The sequence below is a fragment of the Anoplophora glabripennis genome, unplaced genomic scaffold (genome assembly GCF_000390285.2).
Source record: "Anoplophora glabripennis isolate ALB-LARVAE unplaced genomic scaffold, Agla_2.0 scaffold68, whole genome shotgun sequence".
Lineage (NCBI taxonomy): Eukaryota > Metazoa > Arthropoda > Insecta > Coleoptera > Cerambycidae > Anoplophora > Anoplophora glabripennis.
The window spans coordinates 927,638-946,838 of NW_019416739.1; the positions used below are offsets into that span (position 1 = coordinate 927,638).

The 19,201-nt window shown below is 31.9% G+C and overlaps 1 protein-coding gene across 1 annotated transcript in view; it reads left to right on the forward strand.

The window, feature by feature from the left end:
• The window catches only part of LOC108905204 (roundabout homolog 2-like), a 361,498-nt gene that overhangs the window by 328,498 nt on the left and 13,799 nt on the right, over positions 1 to 19,201 (forward strand). Inside the window, exons 4-5 of the mRNA XM_018707990.2 lie at positions 9,826 to 10,092; positions 15,501 to 15,778. Coding sequence (XP_018563506.1) covers positions 9,826 to 10,092; positions 15,501 to 15,778 — 545 coding nt within the window. The remainder of the gene's footprint in view (positions 1 to 9,825; positions 10,093 to 15,500; positions 15,779 to 19,201) is intronic.

Genomic DNA, 19,201 nt, shown 5'->3' on the forward strand with positions numbered 1-19,201 from the left:
TAACAAATGAAGGTAATTGTTGTATATACAGTTGTGTTATTAAATTGTTTATAGTGAATACGTTTTTTATTGTAAATAGAACCATAGTTATTGATATATTGAACCAGCAAAAGCTTTGAAAAAAATCTATATCGCTGACTACGTCGTTGCAATAATAATTATGAGATAGAGAAATTCACTAAAGAATTGACTTTTTAAATAATGGGAACATAAAGAAATGTTATATAGGAGAAATATTCATAATTAAGGGATATTTATCGTGACATATTAAAAAATATATGTAGCTGGAAAAAATTGTTTGAAGCGCCGCGACGCCTAGCGTCGTAAAGATAATTACTGTATTTAAGCCATACCTTCAAATAAAAATTATCAGGAATGCAATAGTTTCTAAAATAATTTATTTTTCTCGGCCGTTTCCCAGAAAAAAATAATTTCTTCGGTTAAATCGATCACCCTGTACTGTCTAATATACGGGGTGTTACTTAAGTGCCTCGATAAACTTTAACTCGATTTTTTTAATGATTTTAAGCCAAATAAGTTATATGAATATGGGTCCACAAATCAATAGTATTCGAGATAGAAGGACACGAAATATAAAAAAAATCACCCTTTCTAAAATATTTCTGATATTTAATGATGAATGATGAAGCTTAGATTATAAATACGCACCAGTGGCGGAGAGATAGGCAGTCGGCCGTACTAAAAATTCCATAAATTCGTCACCAAATGATATTTTAAGAATTTAATTACCTTGTAGTGTTTCTAAGAGAAAACATATCTTTTATTTTATTCGAAAACCGAACCGTGTTCGAATTTATTACTTTTTTAATTATCATAATACCAAATACTCGTGAAAATACAAAATGACTGAGACTACTCTTTTCTTAAAAAAGGTTCTTTATATCTTTTTGCTAGATAAATGTTATGATTCACGAAAAGGGGCTAACCCCTTCCCCCATGTCTACGGCACTGGCAGTTGAAATGTAAAACTACTAATTTCTTATCAATACAATTTTTCGGAAACGATAAAAATTGTGATAATTAATTTTTACTTTCCTTACTTTCTTTTATGCTACACTTTTTGTTGCAGCGTATGACCCCTGTTTTATTAATTAATGGTGCTCCTCATATAAAGCCGATGTATTTTTTATTTGAGCATTCCTTCTTTGCATTTACTCAGTTAAGCATGTGCGTCTGTTTATAATTAGTCGAGGATTTGTCACCTTCTGTTTAGTTCAACAAATATGTGGTTTTGATGTATGTAATGATCGCTCTCATTCTCCATTATCTGTTAGTGTCAGTTTTAATTATGCAAGTAAAAATATACTGCACGTTATACCTGGAAAGAAGATTTAATACCCTTAGGATCTGAATAGAGTTAGTTAAATTTAATTTTAAAGAAACGACAATATATTTTTAAAAGCTACAATAAAAATGATTGTGTGAATGGTTTGTAGAGCGTATGGAAAAAAAATAAATATCACTATCGGTTATAAAAACATCGTTTAGACATGTGCATCATACTCGGTTTAAAGAAAAAAATCCTAAACCTTGATTAACTTAAAATGTTTTCTTTAAATGGCTGGTATTTCTATCATCTATTTATTTAAATATCTCTTAAAATCTTTGACTTGGACTGATAAAACTTGGAGAAATCAAATGATTTAACTGATCAATATGGGAAAAAATTGGTGAAAATTCGAAATATTTGGAATTATTCAATTTTCGTGGCTGAACACATACATAGGTATTGAATTCTCGAAACCGAGAGAGTTGCACTAACCAAATTTGGACAGGCACATAGCTAATGCAATGCGAAACATCGCCTCACTATTAAAAATGTTGGCACCCCCGTTTTTGGTCGTGAAAATTTGAAATATTGCGAATTATTCAATTTCCGTGACTAAAAATATACATAGGTATTGAATTCTCGAAACCAAAAGAGTTGCACTAACCAAATTTGGACTGGCACATAGCTAATACAATGCGGAACATCGCCTTACTATTAAAAATGTAGTCACCCCCTTTCTTGATGGTGAAAATTCGAAATATTTGGAATTATTCAATTTTCGTGACTGAAAACATACTTAAGTATTGAATTCTCGAAACTAAAAGAGTTGCACTAACCAAATTTGGACTGGCGCATAGCTAATACAATGCGGAACATCGCCTTACTATTAAAAATGGTGTCACCCCCTTTCTTGATGGTGAAAATTCGAAATATTTGGAATTATTCAATTTTCGTGACTGAAAACACATAGGTATTGAATTCTCGAAACCGAGTGAGTTGTATTAACCAAATTTGGACAGGACATAGCGAATATATAAGTTGATACACAAATCTGTGAACGGAAATGCTAGGAGATGCCGTTAGTGACAACTAGAAAATTTTGATACCACAGAAATTTTAGATATTGAATGAGTCACTATCCTTTCTCATATTCATCAAAGGCTGGTGAACTTGAGATCGAACCCAACAAATTTTTGCCCATAATTAGTTAAATTGTGTTTCAATAATCTGTTAAATGTTTTAAGATATATTTAAATAAAGGTGATAATGTTTCAGTGCTGGAAAAGGAAGCATTCTACGACATATGTTTTTATACACATTTTTTTCTTATTTTAGAATGTTTTAAGGTCAGGGAAAAATGATTATTAACAAAAATATTTACAGAACGATTCTGCCCATAAATATAATAGTTTAAGTTCCTACGAAACTTTTTGGAAATTATAAATATTAAAATTGTTTTTTTTTCAATACTACTACTAATAAAAAAACTTATTAATATTCTAAAGTACTAGAGTGCTTAAATAGTACTTATTGAAGAGATAGTTGATCATAACTTTTTTGTAAGGAGTTTAAAAAAAATTAGCAGTCTGTGCCTAAAATCCATAAAAAATTTTTGCAAAAAGGTTGTCAAGTGAATAAACTTAACGTTTCCGAGAAAAATCACATTTGGGACAATATGTTTCATAAAAATTTCTGTACCTATATTATTATTTTTAAATTTCAATATTTTTAATTGATTTTTGTTACTACTACTAAATATACCAAATTTGAAAGTTATTCAGAAACTAGTAACAATGATGTATTTATCACCATCAGAAACTTACTTGTACAAGATTTCATGGCAACACATTGTTGTTTGAAAAAGATATGGCTGAATCTAGTTTTAAAAAATCTTTTTAACACTGAGTAGGAAGGAAACGTTTTATTTTTTTGTTCTGTCACTTCCTAAGTTCGTTTCTACATTACTCTGAAGCAATAAAATTACTGGCATAACAAACACAATTGCACTCTCAATCAGACTGATTTATTTGCGTATTTTCATAATTACAACTAAATATACAATAATTTTTCACCAAATAATTTTATTTACTCAAATAAATTTTGCCTGAAAGACGATTTACTTGATTTATGGTATGTTAAACGGATATATTTCCAAACTAAGTCTATTCTTAATTAAAAATCCTATATTTTTCTGTGTAGAAATCATTACTATCTATTAAACATATACCACAGCATTTATGCTGTAATTTTCTATCAAGTATCATTTTCTATCAAGTATAATTATCATCTAAAAGTACAACAAACTAGTTCATATGTGCAAAGGGATATCGTGGACTACTAGCTACTATAGGTGGCTCCTGACTGCACTAAAACAAAGTACGCTTTTAGCGACGACCCATCAAAAGCATTTTGATGACATGCAGATGTCACAATTTTTAACAACTCATAATATTTTTTCATTGCTTTCCCGTTAGACATCTGAACGAGTACAGTTTCAGTTAGTAGAACTGTGTTTATTTTTGTCTCCTGAAATTCACGATCCAGTGGCTATGAACAAAAGTCCTCCTATGCTCAGTGTAACTTTAAATAAATATGAAACGTTTACATAGAATCTATTACATTTCCACATAAACATGTCGATATAGTTCATGCACGAACGGATGTTACATATTGTACGGTATATTAATAATAAACACTTTTAGTTGGCCGTAAATTTAAATATTTCAATTGCTATGGTAATATATGTGCATCAGTAATGCAGCCACCTAAATAAAGACCTCGATGAAAACTCGTGGATACATCTTCCAAAAAAAATCGATAAAAAACGAAACGGGACAAATGTCTCCAATACAATACCGTTAGAAATAGGTATAGGGAACTTAACACAGTTTGAAAGAGTGTTAATTTCCTAACTTCCAAAGTAAAAATATGCTGGGTGTTCCATTTAAAATAACCAGGTTGTTGCTGTTTAAAGTTGAGAGAAATATTCAGCAGTTTTTTGAACACTCTGTACAATAAATACTAAGTGACGACAAAAATATAATAATTTATAACTTCAAGGATCTAAAATACACGCTCCAAAGCTGCTTCCTTAAAATTATTTTTTATTGCAAACATTAAATTTCTATTTTCATTAAAATTGAAATATCTCACAAACTAATAGCCCACGGGTCCACGTACAAAGAAAAAAATGATTACCAGCAAGCTGCAGCTTAAGTTTGTCGAGTCTCCCAAGATTTGACTATGAGGAAAACTCAACAGTGGTAAGTTTTCTCGTGATTTTCAGGGAAACATGTCAATGGAAACATGGAATGTTATGACCAGAACTTTTTTGTAAGTTTAAATGAAAAATATATTTTTTAAACCCCCCAAAAAATTTGTCCGACAAAAATGTTGGTATTTTGAGTTTGTCCCCCACCCCAATATGTCGATTTGGTGACATCATGGTTGGTGACAACCAACAAGTTGATTTTTCTGGGAGGGTTTGGTAATAAGATTTGAAATGAAAGTATCTTATTGTCCGACAAAATTCTTGAGAAGTTTTTGCAGTCCGACGCCCCGAAGATGTCAACATAACAACAACATAATCGGTGATAACCAGCTGTCGGACAAAAGCGTCATTATTTAAAAAAATGTAATATTAATCTGAGAATTTAATTGTCCGACAAAATTATCGGTTTTTTTTTGCTTGTCCGACAAAATTAAACTATAAAATTTTGCGGTTTCAATACTTACGCATGATGCAGAAGAAAAATTTATATTTAATAAAAAAAAAATATGAATAAAAAAAATTTTGTTTAAATTTCTCAAATTTCAAAATAAATATGGCTAATTTAAATTTATTTTTTTTATACAATTACAAAAAATTGTATATAGGGTGGTCCCGAGCTAATAGGTCAAAATTGATGGGTAGATTCTCGAAGCAAAAATATTGCGATTTAGCCGAACTTATACCTTAGTCCAAAAGTTGATAGTTAAAGAGATACAGGGGTTAAATGTAAAATGTTTCAGTTTTTTTTTCATTTATTCCTTAACAAATGCACATATCCTCACAAAATTTTGAGGTTTGGAGTTCTTTAAGTAGAGGAATTGAAATGTGTTCACATTTTGGTTAAAGTTCATAGTTTTATACTTTAATATAATATGTTTTATTTTTATGTTTATGTTTTATTTTTTACCCAAAAACTACACTTTATAAAACTAGCTGTCTCGCACCGTTTTCGAGATATTTGGCTTTGAAACTTCCAATGCTGTTGAATTAAATTACAATGAAGTACCTACCTATTTGGACGAAAATCAAATAATTGACATATTCCACTTGTCTTATTGCTGTCATTTGTATGCTACTGTCCATTAAGTATTATTCGTACCTAAAATTATATCTTAATTTAAATTGTATATACATAAATGTGAGATGGAATGCCGAGACTTCCGTTTTTGGGGTTACATGAAATCAGTTTTTATGGAGAAACTATAAACACCTGTTAAAAACTTTGGCAGCAGGTTTTAAATGCTGCAAAGTAAATTCGCATTAAGGATTTATACTTTACAACAAGACAATCTTTTAATAAACGCGTTAATAAATCTATAACATTTTTAAAATTGGTTTAAAATTGGTTTAATTGGTTTTTCAAGAACAAAACTATGTGTAAACTGTTTGTCAAAACAAGATTGTAAATTTTAATTTAAAAAAACACAAGCAGAAATTCATTGTACAGTTACCATTTTTTATAAAATAGTTACAATAGTTTATAAAATAAAATGTACATATAATTTTTTGAACAAAGAAATAATTTTGATGAAGATTAAGTAAATTAGTTAGACATAATTATTTACGAATTTCAATTTCTGTTGCTCCTGTTAACAAGATAATTTTCTTATTTATTCTTTTTCATTTTTTCATTAAAAAATTATTTATTTTATAGGGGAATGAACATTAGGTACCAAAAAAATAGTTATTTTTCCCATTTTTAAGGCAAATTTTCCAATCTTTTTGGCGGACAAGTATATTATTGTGTTATACATTTCAATTATTAGAGAAAAAAATCGAAACCAGATTGCTGGTTATCACCAACCATGTTGTCGTTAAGTCGACATCTTCGGAACGTCGGACGGCAAAAACTTCTCAAGAATTTTGTCGGACAATAAGATACTTTCATTTCAAATCTTATTACCAAACCCTCCCAGAAAAATCAGCTTGCTAGTTGTCACCAACCATAATGTCACCAAATCGACATATTTGGGGTGGGGGACAAACTCAAAATACCAAACTTTTTGTCGGAAAAATTGTTTTGGGGGGTTTAAAAAATATATATCTTTCACCTAAACTTAAAAAAAAGTGCTGGTCATAACATTCCATGATTATACCAGATTGACATGTTTTCCTGAAAATCACGGGAAAACTTACCACTGTTGAATTTTCCTCATAGTCAAATCTTGGGAGACTCGTCAAACTTAAGCTGCATGAAAAGTTACAGCTTGCTGGTAATCATATTTTTCTTTGTACGTGGGCCCGTGGACTATAAGCCCTAGGTATGCAGAACCTTTAATAAAGTTCACTTATTTTTTTATGGTGCTTTTAAAAATGCAGTAAAATACAGGATGTTCCATTTACAAATACATAACTTTGATATGGTACGCTTTTCCTGGACAATTTCAAAATATTTTTAAAATGTAGCCCTAATCAACCTACACGTACCCACCAAAGCAGGTTTGTATAACATTTGCCGTTTGGTCCCTAGCGACCGAAGCGTTACTGGTGGCCCACCCTGTATGTGTAGTACCTACTGAGGATTTTAAATTTAAAGGTATTCTAAAATCAAAAGCTTATATACTTTTACATGCCATTATTTATGTGCACTTGGATTAGTTCGATCATTGTCGTTTATTCGTCCCAACCTAACAAATGGCGATCGACCGAAAAAGGTCATAAATTAAGTAAATCCTTTATTTTTATGGTTCATTTTACAGACTCGTTTATTTTATTTAGGATATATAAAATGTGACAGTTACAAGCCAAACAACATATCTTAACTTATGGCGAACATTAATGGAGCGTGTTTATAGAGAAAATGGGAAAAGTTTTACAGCAATTAAGTCGAGTAACAAATCTGCCAGACCAGAAAATATCATTAAAAAAAAGTCGTCACGTCACTATATATCGCGTATTTCAATAACTTGTTGACGTTTAGAAAATTAATCTGTCTAGAATGTCACTTTTGGATCTTACTTATACCTGTCATACGTGAAAGAATAAAAAAATATACAGTGTGTTCTTGATGAAAGGAACAAATTTGTTTAAAGGAAAATTCAGGTAATTATTTTGAGGAAAAACGGTCGGACACGTTGATTAGTATTTTTAGTTGCGGATTTTTTGAAGTGTCTCAAGAAGAACATATGCAGTCATCGTTGATTTTTGAAGAAGTCACGATTCTCGGAAGCAATCCACGCTTCACCAATTCATCCAAATCGTCATAAATTTTGTTTGCTTATCAGTTTTTGCAACAAGCGATTGATGTGATCCGTAGTCCGTAGGCATTTCTGTAGGAGAATATGGCGGATGATGAAGTAGTTCCCATTCCTTATTGGCGATAGATTCGACGACACGACGCTCAACGTGTGGACACGCTTTATCGTGATAGAAGACGATATGGTTCTTTTTGCGTGAGCTTTTTATCTAGATTGCAGCATGGAGGCGATCGAGCTGAGCCAGATAGACATCGCTGTAGATTTTAAATTGTCGCTTGCCGTTTTTGACCGAAATACGTCACTGTTGATGCTCGTCTGGAAAAAGTAAAAATTAAGCAAAAAAAAATCACGAACCATTGTCAATCCACCAGAAGCAGATACCGTTTGAGATGATTTTCCACTGGATGATTCCGCTTCTATCCCACCAAATACACCCCATTGTCTTGCAGTGGACATCTTTTGGTATTCCTTTACCTTTTTCCTTTGATATGTTTGAAGAACAATCACGATTCATCTCCAATGATAATATTTTTCAAAAACGGCGCTTGCTCATTTCTCTGCAGCAATTCGGTAAAAATTCGGACACGATCTGCTTTATTGTTGTCGGAAAATTCGTGGGAGACCCATCCAATCAATTTCCACAGCTTTCCGAGCTTTTAGAGATGACGGACGATCGTGGAATGGTCGATGTTTTGGTATCAAGTTTTGTCCTATTCCACGGCTGCCAGAAGGGCTTGATTGTTGAAATAAGATGGTCGTCCTCTTCCTGGATCATCAATGAGACTTGAGTCGTTGAATTGGAAACGATGAAACCAAATATACACTGTCTTACGTCTGCTCTCTTCACCAAAAAGTTCATTGAGATCGCGAAACAACTGCGCTGCTGTCCAACCGCTTTCGAAGAAGATTCCTCACACGCATTTTTATCAACTAAACAGTAAAAAATGATATTATAAAAACAAATTATAGCAAAACATCAATAAGATAAAACAAATAAGCGCACAAAAAGTGTCGATAATTATGCCGCAACCGAATAATTATTAATCTCATGATTATACGCTAATTCTTATTGTAATTATCTGACTACTTACTAGATATACAGGGTGATTCAGAACTTATCCAAAAAAAAAATTCTGGATGTACAGGGGACCCTTACAAATACAATTTTGTAAAGAAAAAATCAAAAAGGTCAGTTCGAAATTGATTTAAAAATACACTTCTGCACGGCACTGGAAACTGGTTCACTGTAAGACCTGACCTCGCACAATGCGACCGGTATGGCGGCGTGATAGAAACGGACAAAAACTTTCGCAAGGAAAGAAATATGTAAATAGAATTTTATCGCACCTATTTTATATCGGCAAATTCAAATGCGTTTGCCTTTATTAATTATTAATAAAATTAATTTGTGTTTTTAAATAATAAAATCATTTGACATACCCGATGCTGCAACAGCAATTGTTCAAAATTTTATCCACTCACGTGTAAACACATTTGGGTCCGTCTTACTCACTTTCTACGAACTAACACAAATGATGTCTTGCTTCACCATAACACAAATGCTTCACCATAATACAAATGTTGTCTTACTTTACCATAAATTAAAACGATATCCATCAACTCTGAGTTGCTATACACGCAAGCCATTTTTGGCACTAACTACTAAAAAACTGATGTAAATACCACAGATAACAGGTAAAAACTACCGCAACGACAGATTTCAGTATTAGGAGTCACATGGCTCTCCACGCGTATTGCGAATGACGCTAGAGACTACAGTTGTCCAGCTATGTAGTGGTTTAATGTGCTATAACTTCAATAATTTTTTTCTCAGAAACTATAAGGATTTTACAAAAAATTTTTTTTTACTATATTGACTCCATTTCTCATGCCGCATCTATTCCCAAATTTTTTTGGATAAGTTGTGAATCACCCTGTATAGTAGAACAAACAGAAGCTAATATCGAAAATTGTTATGTCAGAATTTGACATATACCTAATGTTTTATCAATGCTAAACAAAAAAATAATAGTCATTTATCATACATCAATTGTATTTATTTCCAGTAAAACCAATATTCAACAAAGAACCCCAAGACGTCGTGGCATTGTCTGGCCAGAAAGTAGTATTCGAATGTTCCGTCGATGGAGATCCGACACCGAATGTTTTATGGAGGAGAGAAGATGGAAAAATGCCAATCGGTCGCGCAAGGATACTGGACGATAAATCATTACTGATAGATAATGTCCAAACTTCGGATGAGGGGCTTTATATTTGTGATGCAGAAAATTTGGTCGGAAGCATTTCCGCTAGAGCTTCTCTAGTCGTTAACTGTAAGTATTTTTTGAAATTTAGTCGGGAATTTGAATGAAATTCTATATATTTTTTTATGTATTCATAAAGATTTTGAATAAAATCACACATTAAATCAGTGGTTGTTTGACATCACACTAGGTAATGTACGGTTGCCAAGTAAAGTTACATTAAGCATGTAATTTTACACTTTTCCTGTAATCCGTCCAAAATTACAAATGTATCATAACCAGCCATAATTTTACTAAGAAATGATTTTTTAACATGTGTTATTATTAACTCTAGAATTTTTTACTCTGTTTTGAAAGTGTCAAGGTAATTTAAAATCAAAATATCTAAGGAAATTATTCGACTTCATTTCATAAAAATTTTTAGGAAAAAAATTAATTTGAATTAGTTCAATGCCTTCAAAACAGAGTAAAAAGTTAGATCAGAAAGAAAGAAAAATCATTGTAATACTACGTAACATTTTTACAAATATATAATGTGCTTTTTTCGTATTTATATTTTTCCAAAGTGCAAGGTGGAGTGTACATGGTTGAAGGAAAAATATCATTAAATAAATTTAGAAGCATTTATTAATGCAGTAAATGACATATATTCCGTAGAGTAAACTGAGATAAGTAATCCTGACGTCTATGTGTAAAAGTTAGACAAAGTTCAATATTTATGTTTCTTGAACCTTTTAATAAGATTTACATAATTTAATGCAAAGTGTTATTTCTTACTTATCTCAATATTTATTTATAACAACATTATTTAGGTATATAAAACACTAAGCTGCATGACTACGCCACAAACGAATTTAATTAAACATGTGGTCTGCTAGACCGCCATCAAAGTTCTCTACTCTCATACACCGTAACACTACACTGGGTGATTACGTAATTTATCTAACTGTTTAAGCCAAAACAGGTCAGTTAAATTCACAAATTCACACTATTTTTGCATTAAAAAACACATAAAATATTAGAAATACTGTTCAAAATCTAACGTAAAAGGTAACAATATATCCAATAAAACGAAAATATAATTAGAAATGTGTAAATCTCGCAACGTATTGTGTATGTTTAGCTCATTTTCATTTTTTGTGTATAAAAACCATTGGAAATATATAAAAATCCATGTAAATTTCTGCAAAGTTTAACGGTGTACGGAAAAAGAACGAAATAAGTACCTACTTGACGTGTCGATTTTTCGCGGGGATTAGTTTAAAATTTTATTGCTAATGTCAGCGTTGCCAACGTGATAGAATAGCTCAATACATTGATGTACTGACAGCAACACATTCGTCCTATTTTAAACATTGAGAGGTATCGATTGACATTTCATTTGAAGGATTTTAAATTACATACTCAACGAAGCAAAAAAATTGAACTGACACATCTTGGGTTATATTCAAAACAAATTTTTAATATAATAACTGTACCTAATTTATAAAAAGTGAATTGTTATGAAGATAATTGAACTTCAATTGGAGTCTTTTTTGGCATTGTGTACATGCTTTATTAAAAACCTCAATAAAACGTTAGAAATCAGACATATTTTACTTTATTAGTAAAAAATGATTGGAGAATATTTAAAAAAGCCATTCTTTTGCAATAAATCAATAAAGCATGAACTGAAAAAATTCACACAAAGAAATTATCTTGAAAATTTATCTAAACTATTGTTTTAAAATATGAAAATTCATCAATTACGTTCTAACTATTTTGACAATCATTGTGAAAGTGTTATTTCGTAGGTTTTTTCCATTTTGTAACAATGTTGTAGGAAAGTGCATTTCATGATAATATTTTCGCGCGTTATTCAAATAAATAATAAATCATTTAAATCACATTTATGTGTCTCAAAAACTACCCACTTAAATTTCTATCTATTTTAATTTTCCCCATGCAATAAGCCTGTAGTTATATTTTCACAAACATTGATAAAACATTTTCTCTTACAAAAATATACAGATGATGCATGTAGTTATTTCCCAAATATCATTAATTTCAGTGAAGAGTTTAGTGTTCCGAATCTGCAAATATAACAAAGTGACAACGGTATATCACATTCCTATGTTTGTTATTATTCACGTTATGTGGATAACTTAATCGTAATACCAATTAGTACATAAATTATTGGTTGGTATTATTGATTTGCATTGTCGGATGAGATTAATGTAAATCATATTACATAAATAAAGCTGAGAGTTGTGTGGGCATTAACAGGATTGTATTCAATTCAATAATTGACTAACAATACATTTATTTTCATATGTAGATACTTAAATAATGCTATATTATGCTTATGATATATGCTTCTAATGGTATTATCTTTTTAAACAGTAATGGATAACATTGTTAGATCCGGAAATTTAATTTTTCCCTGAGTTTTAGTCTTCAGATGATCATATCAGCGTGCTAGGTAGGGCCCCTTTTTGCTGTTTAGCACAGATTTTTAAGTCGGAGATTACAAAGGGTAGCAAGTATACAAATATTTCTACTACATCAGTAATTGAAAATTTTGCCATAATTTCAATTACAATAAATTTTAAAATAATGTATGTATATACACAAGGCAGCAAGCGCTAGCAAATTTCGAATCTGTCAAAATGTTGATTTTTGTTTTACGTCAAGAAAAACTAGATTTTATTAATTTTTTAAATAAATTATTGAGTTTCTTTAATTTTTGGGTTATTCTTTAAATAAAATACTAGTGTTACATATTGGCGTGTTCGTAATTTTATCCTCTATCTGTCAATGTCAAGATCCAATATGGCGCCCATAAGAAAACAAAAATGAACTCAAACTAGTGGCCGTTTCGACGAAAATGGATTCCTCGTATCTTCTTAGCCCCCAGTACCACATTTCAGCTCCTTCTGTTGTGAAATAAGGACGCTAGATGGCATTTTCTAAAATCGCCATATTCAGTTTTTTCATAACATTTCAGAAACAGCTGCAGATATCTTTGATGTGTTTGGTTTATTTTAATGATCCTGAGAAGGCGCAACTTTTTTCTAATTTGAGTCACCCTGTATATCTTACGGTTTCCCAGATGTCAATGGTGAGCCATGAAAAACGGACCAGCTTTTTCTTTAATGGAAAACCCTGTAGTTATTCCATATTACAATTCTACTAGAAATTCTGAGCAAAATTCATATAACACATCATGTACCTAAATTAACCGTTTTCGAGATATCGCGTGCGCTAGTGTGCGCACTTTAAAATTTTTTTATAAAAATTATCTTTGATTAACTAAACCCTAAGGCAATGTGCTGACATATATCCCTCTATTATTACTTCATCGAAACCATGTAGACCGTGACCAAGAAATTATATGTCAATATTATCTTCCATTTTAATAATCACCTATAATGAAAAATGTGGGATCACTAATTTTTTCAAGGCAGCAGCTCCAATTCTTTTGATTACTGTAATAAAATTTTAACTTTCTCTACAGTAACTTATCAAAACATGTATTTATTTGTCCACTAAAGTAACACTTATACCCTTTTATTTTTTACCAAAAATTTGTAAATAATAAAATTACGTACCTACATATTACTTGAGGACATATGTAAATACACGAGTAAATACACCTATCAATATTTAGGTTAATGACACGGTCAGGCAAATTATATGTGAGTAAATAAATTTCGCGCGTAACCTAGGGCGATCTATTGACATATTCTGTTATTTAAATTAAACAGGGAACAAGAGGAAATATCAGTAACTAGGTATATTACTTTTTACCAGGGAATATTGTAACATATATGGATTAGTTTTTCATTGCAATGGTTCTATAATTGCTGAGTACTGCAGTAAAAATGATTTTTTTCCGTAGCAAATTGTCTAAACAACAAATATGTACACGGGGTGTCCATTTTTCGAGCTGTATTATGACGATCTTGGTTATCTTAAATACCGATCAAATTCGGACAGTTACGAGATTTTCTGACACGTATAGCCAAAGAGAAATTTGACCTACCTTTTTTCATTTTTAAATTATGTATTTTCGTTTTTACTTTTTTAATCGAAAACCATGTCGGATTCGGATTCATGTATCAAAAACCTTTTGAGAAATACCTATAGTATAATGTCTGGTTTAAAACATTATCAGTCTGTGTTATTCTTTTGTATTTGCAGAGCCCTTAGGATGTTTAAAAAATGTTCACTTCCAACACCTAAACCCTATCAGTTTTCAGTAAATGGTAACCCTTGCAACAGACGATAGAAAAAATTATTTTAAGAAGAGCTTTATATGAATGTGGGTCGTAGTTCGTTTCATTTTTGAGATACGTGTTGAAATTTGAAAAAATTATCAATTTTTTTAAAATATCTCTAAAACGTTCGATGTACACTGATTTATAGGCCACTGATTTATGTAAGTGGAAGTAAAACCCCGCTATATTGTTGGTATCTATCCAATACAGGCATCTCTCTTATTTTAAGAGATACAGGAATGGTTAAAGAGCAGAAATGTTCAGAATTTTGTGCAGGGCATCTGTTTTTAAACTTAGAAAATTGCGAATAGTCCTGAAGATATTCAAAGAAAATTTTCTGTTATTTCTCTTCTTAGTCGTATTTCATTTGTTTCCCAAAATTTTGGGACAAAAATACGTAGTCTGATATAAAATGATATGAGGAATCGATTTTTGCTGTCAATACTAAAGTAAAAAAGTTTGCTGGGTATCAGGTATAGTTTAATTGATGCAGTCAGTTGAATATGTATTAAAACGCCTAGCAATAAAATTTAAGGTTTCATAGGCGTCCCTAAAAAAGTTTTCTGTTAAAAGTAAAAAATAATAATAATTTGTAGGTATATAATGTGTAGAAAATTTCTATTATATGTCCATTTGTCCAACATTTTTTCTTGATATAAGTAACAAAGTGTCTGCCGAATTACGTCTCTCGTCATGTCATCGATGTTTTTAAATTTTTGTTCTTCTTTTCTTCTTCCTTTTTTAAACAATCGTAAATATTTAAAATGAGATGCTGACATTGAACATGTAAATCTTTATTTCTAAGTTCTAAATCTGTTTCATCAACAACCGGTTCTAATAATTCAATATTGTCTGGCGATATTTCATTTTGTTTCGCTTCAAAAGGTCTCCAAAATGCCATGTTTTAATAATATTTAGTAGTAAACAAAATATTCTTCTTATTTCTGCCTTTCATAGTTGTAATATAAATGATTAATTGAAAGTGCTTATAATAAATTAAAATTACCGGAATCGTATCAAATTCCGCATTGCTGCACTGCACTGCTAGGCAATATGTCAACAACTGAAATTTATGGTCCAGTCGCTCAGTGCGGCTGTTTGTACGCTGTTCATATGAAAGTTTTTGCTTAATATTAATTTTTCCATCATCTGTTAAAAAGAAAAACCTACTGTTATATACTGAACATCCTGTATAACTGAAAATCTTATTAATTCCAGCACCGCCGACATTCATCGAACGTCCACGCGATCAAAAGGTCAGCTTAAACGGCGTTGTCGAGTTCCACTGTTCAGCGACTGGTAATCCTCCACCTTCCGTGTTCTGGAGCAAAGAAGGATCGCAGATACTTATGTTCTCTGACAACTCGAATGGACATATGCACGTTAACGCCCACGGAACGTTGCGGATTCAGGGGGTTCAGAGGGAAGACGCTGGGTTCCTAGTATGCAACGCTCTTAGTGTGGCCGGATCGAACAGCGTTCGCGCCTTTCTGCAGGTATGTTGATAAAAACCGCTTGACATACAGAGTACTTAATGAGCCCATTCAGTCATATTTAATTTATAATTTGTTTTTATATTTTTTATAAACATTTATTTAAAAAACAAATGAAAAATTATGTCAAATAAGAACTTGAGATAATACAGGGTGTTAAAAAAGAGTGTAAAATATTTCAGGACGTAATAGTATGAACCAAAATAAGTAGAAAAGTCTTAATAAACATGGGTCCGCAAAGTAACGGTTGCGGAGATATGGACCACTATTCGTTTTTCTAACATTTTATTTTATTAGGAATAAACCGACAAAGGAAGCTTTTAACAAACAAAAAACAAAGTTACAGAAGATGTTCAAAGTGTCCTCCGTCCATTTCCAAGCAGGCACGACATCTTCGTCTCAACGATATTCGAACTCTTTCGAAAACACCCTCCTTGGTTTGGATTTCTTGACACTTTTGATTAATCCGTAGCTGCAGCTCTTCCAGGCTATTTACAGGAGTACCATACACTAATGTCTTCAAATATCCCCAAACAAAGGAATCTAGAGGGTTCAGATCAGGCGATCTTGGAGGCCATAAAACAGGTCGGGCCCTTCCTACCCATCAATGTGGAAAAGTTTGGTGTAAATGCTCTCTAACGGCCATAGAAAAATGAGCTGGAGCACCATCATGCTGGAACCACATTTGTTGCCTCTGATTCAAAGGAATGTCTTCCAAAAACTCATACAGTGTGTTCTGCAGAAAGTTGAGGTAAGCTGCGCCTGTTCATCGGTTTGGTAAAACAACAGGACCTAGAAACCTGTCACCTACAATACCCATCCAAATGTTTAATGAAAAATGTGCCTGATGTCCAGATTCTATTAGAGCATGGGGATTTTCGTCGGCCCAAATATGCGTATTGTGAAAATTAAACACCCCATTTCTTGTGAACCCGGCCTCATCAGTAAAAAGAATGTTTGCAAGAAAACGAGGGTCTTCAGCATCATGACGTAGAAACCAGCGGCAAAAAACAAACGTGCTTGATGATCATTTATTGAATTTAAGGCCTGTACTCGTTGCACATGGTATGGATAAAGCAGTTGCTCGTGAAGGATTCTCCAAACAAGAGGACCACTAATTCCTACCTCGGCTGATATTCTCCGCACACTCGTACCTGGATTCTGCTCTACCAGTGCTAGAATTTCTTCTTCTGCTCTAGGAGTGGATACCGACCTTGGTCTTCCGGATAAATGGCACTGTTTGCTCAAGGAACCGGTATCACGCAATCTTTGGTGAATTCTTCCAAACATGCGCTGTGAAGGAATCTGGCGATTTGGATAAGCGTCAACATAAAGACGTCGCGCTTCGGTGGCGTTCGCATTAGCACGACCATACATGAAATGCATGTCTGTTAATTCTGCGTTAGAGAAAGAAAACTTGTGCACTGAGAACAACTGTCAAATACGTACTGTTTATTTCACTAAACATCAACCAACTATTATAAGAAAATGCACAACGTTTCTGCAAAATAAAAAAAGGGGCTAAAAAACATAAAACATTCCATATCTCCGCAACCGTTACTTTGCGGACCCATGTTTATTGAGACCTTTCTGCTTATTTTGGTTCATACTATTACTGTATACTTATATATGTAAGTATAACGAAAAATTGTTAGAAAAATGATTATCCTTGTCTTTGACATATCATATCGCTTAATAAAACATCTTATGCAACTATATCTCGTATGAAACTTTAATTTTTGTCAAGATCTTGTTCAGAACTTCACCATAAGCGTCCGTTTATTATTCATGGGTCTCGGTATTAGCCCCAGATAGTTCTGATTGAGATAAAGAAAGCTTTCGGTTTAACTGGAAATATATTTACAACACACCCCACAAAAAGTTGTTTCAGTGATGCGATCGTAAACAAACTTTTTTACGGGCAGACTTTAGCCTCTAGATTTTATCAGAATCGAAATAACTTAATTTACACAAACATTGTTAAACAACTTAAGTTCCTCTTTTATGGCTTTTATGCTTGTTAGTTTTATGGTGGAGTTAAACAGTTATTTCCTACACGCTCCCAGGATAGATCGTATCTGCAAAGAGCGATAAAGGGGAATAGGGGATTAATAACAAAAAAGTTGATTATAGTAATCATGGAGGCTGTGTCGGACGAACAATTTAAGTTACAGCTTCAGCAAAGATAAAATCCACGGTCGTACTGAAGTGTTGTAAAGAAAAGTACGTAACATGCAGTACAAGTGCTCAGAGTGTTCTTCAGTATAAACTTACTTAGTTTGGTCTACACCAATATATTATCTACTATACCGATCAAATCAAGATAATTTTAATAAAACAAATGCCCAGACATAATCCATTACAACAGACATACATACTGCCTTACTTCGGAAGAAGTCCGTATGTGCACATATTATGACAATTTAGACAAAATTGGAACGAGATATTAGGCATACTTGATTTGATTGTAATTCATTTACTAATTAAGGTAATAACTTGATTTTTTCGGTATAGGCAAATGAAAAACAAATATTTTTAATTAGCCCAGTTACTGTAGCTGAAAATATAGTAATAATCCGAATTTTTTATTTTTGCATCGATTTTCCTCAAAATTTAGAATTAAGCTCATCTTACCCCCCACTTACCCCCCACCAAAACTTATATATGCGCTAGGTGGGCATTTTGTTCTTAAGGGGTGAAAACCACCCCTTATTGGAAAAAATACAAATTTAAGCATTTTGTGTAATCAATTTTTTTTTATTTTATGAAGCTTAATGTATCCCAAATTTTCAACAAGGAAAAGCCTTTAAAAACCACCCCTTTGGATGAATATAATACAAAATTTTTTTTTTCAACTTGAAACGTTTTAATCATGCATTTTTATCAAATTAAAATTGATTTCTTGATTGAAAAATCTTTTTTATCGTTTGCAAATTTTCAACCCTTGAAAAATACCTCTTTCGAAAATAAAATGGAAAAATATTATTGAAATAGTAGAAACATTTTAAATGTGCATTCGTATTAAATAAACATTTATTCCCTTCTTATATATCCCTTACATTCATTTATATTTATATATATTTTCCTAAAATTATCACCTATACACGTGTTTATTTTTTTGATGATAACTTTCTTATTTTTTAAGATTTTTAATCGCACAAAGGCTCATTTTGTAGGGAATTATAAGGGTTACGTGAACTGTTGAGTTGATCTTTTTTTAAGCTCTTCATTTTTAAGTTTGAATGGTTTAAAGGGCTCGAAATGGGTGGTTTTCTCATTCATAGAATAAATTAAAATGTCGATATCTCGATTAATATTAATTTTAGAGGAATAAAAAACAAAACAAAGTCTTCAGCAAAAATAAAGCAACATTTTTTTACTCTTGTATTTTTTTCGTACATCCTTTAATTTTTAAGTTACAGCGTA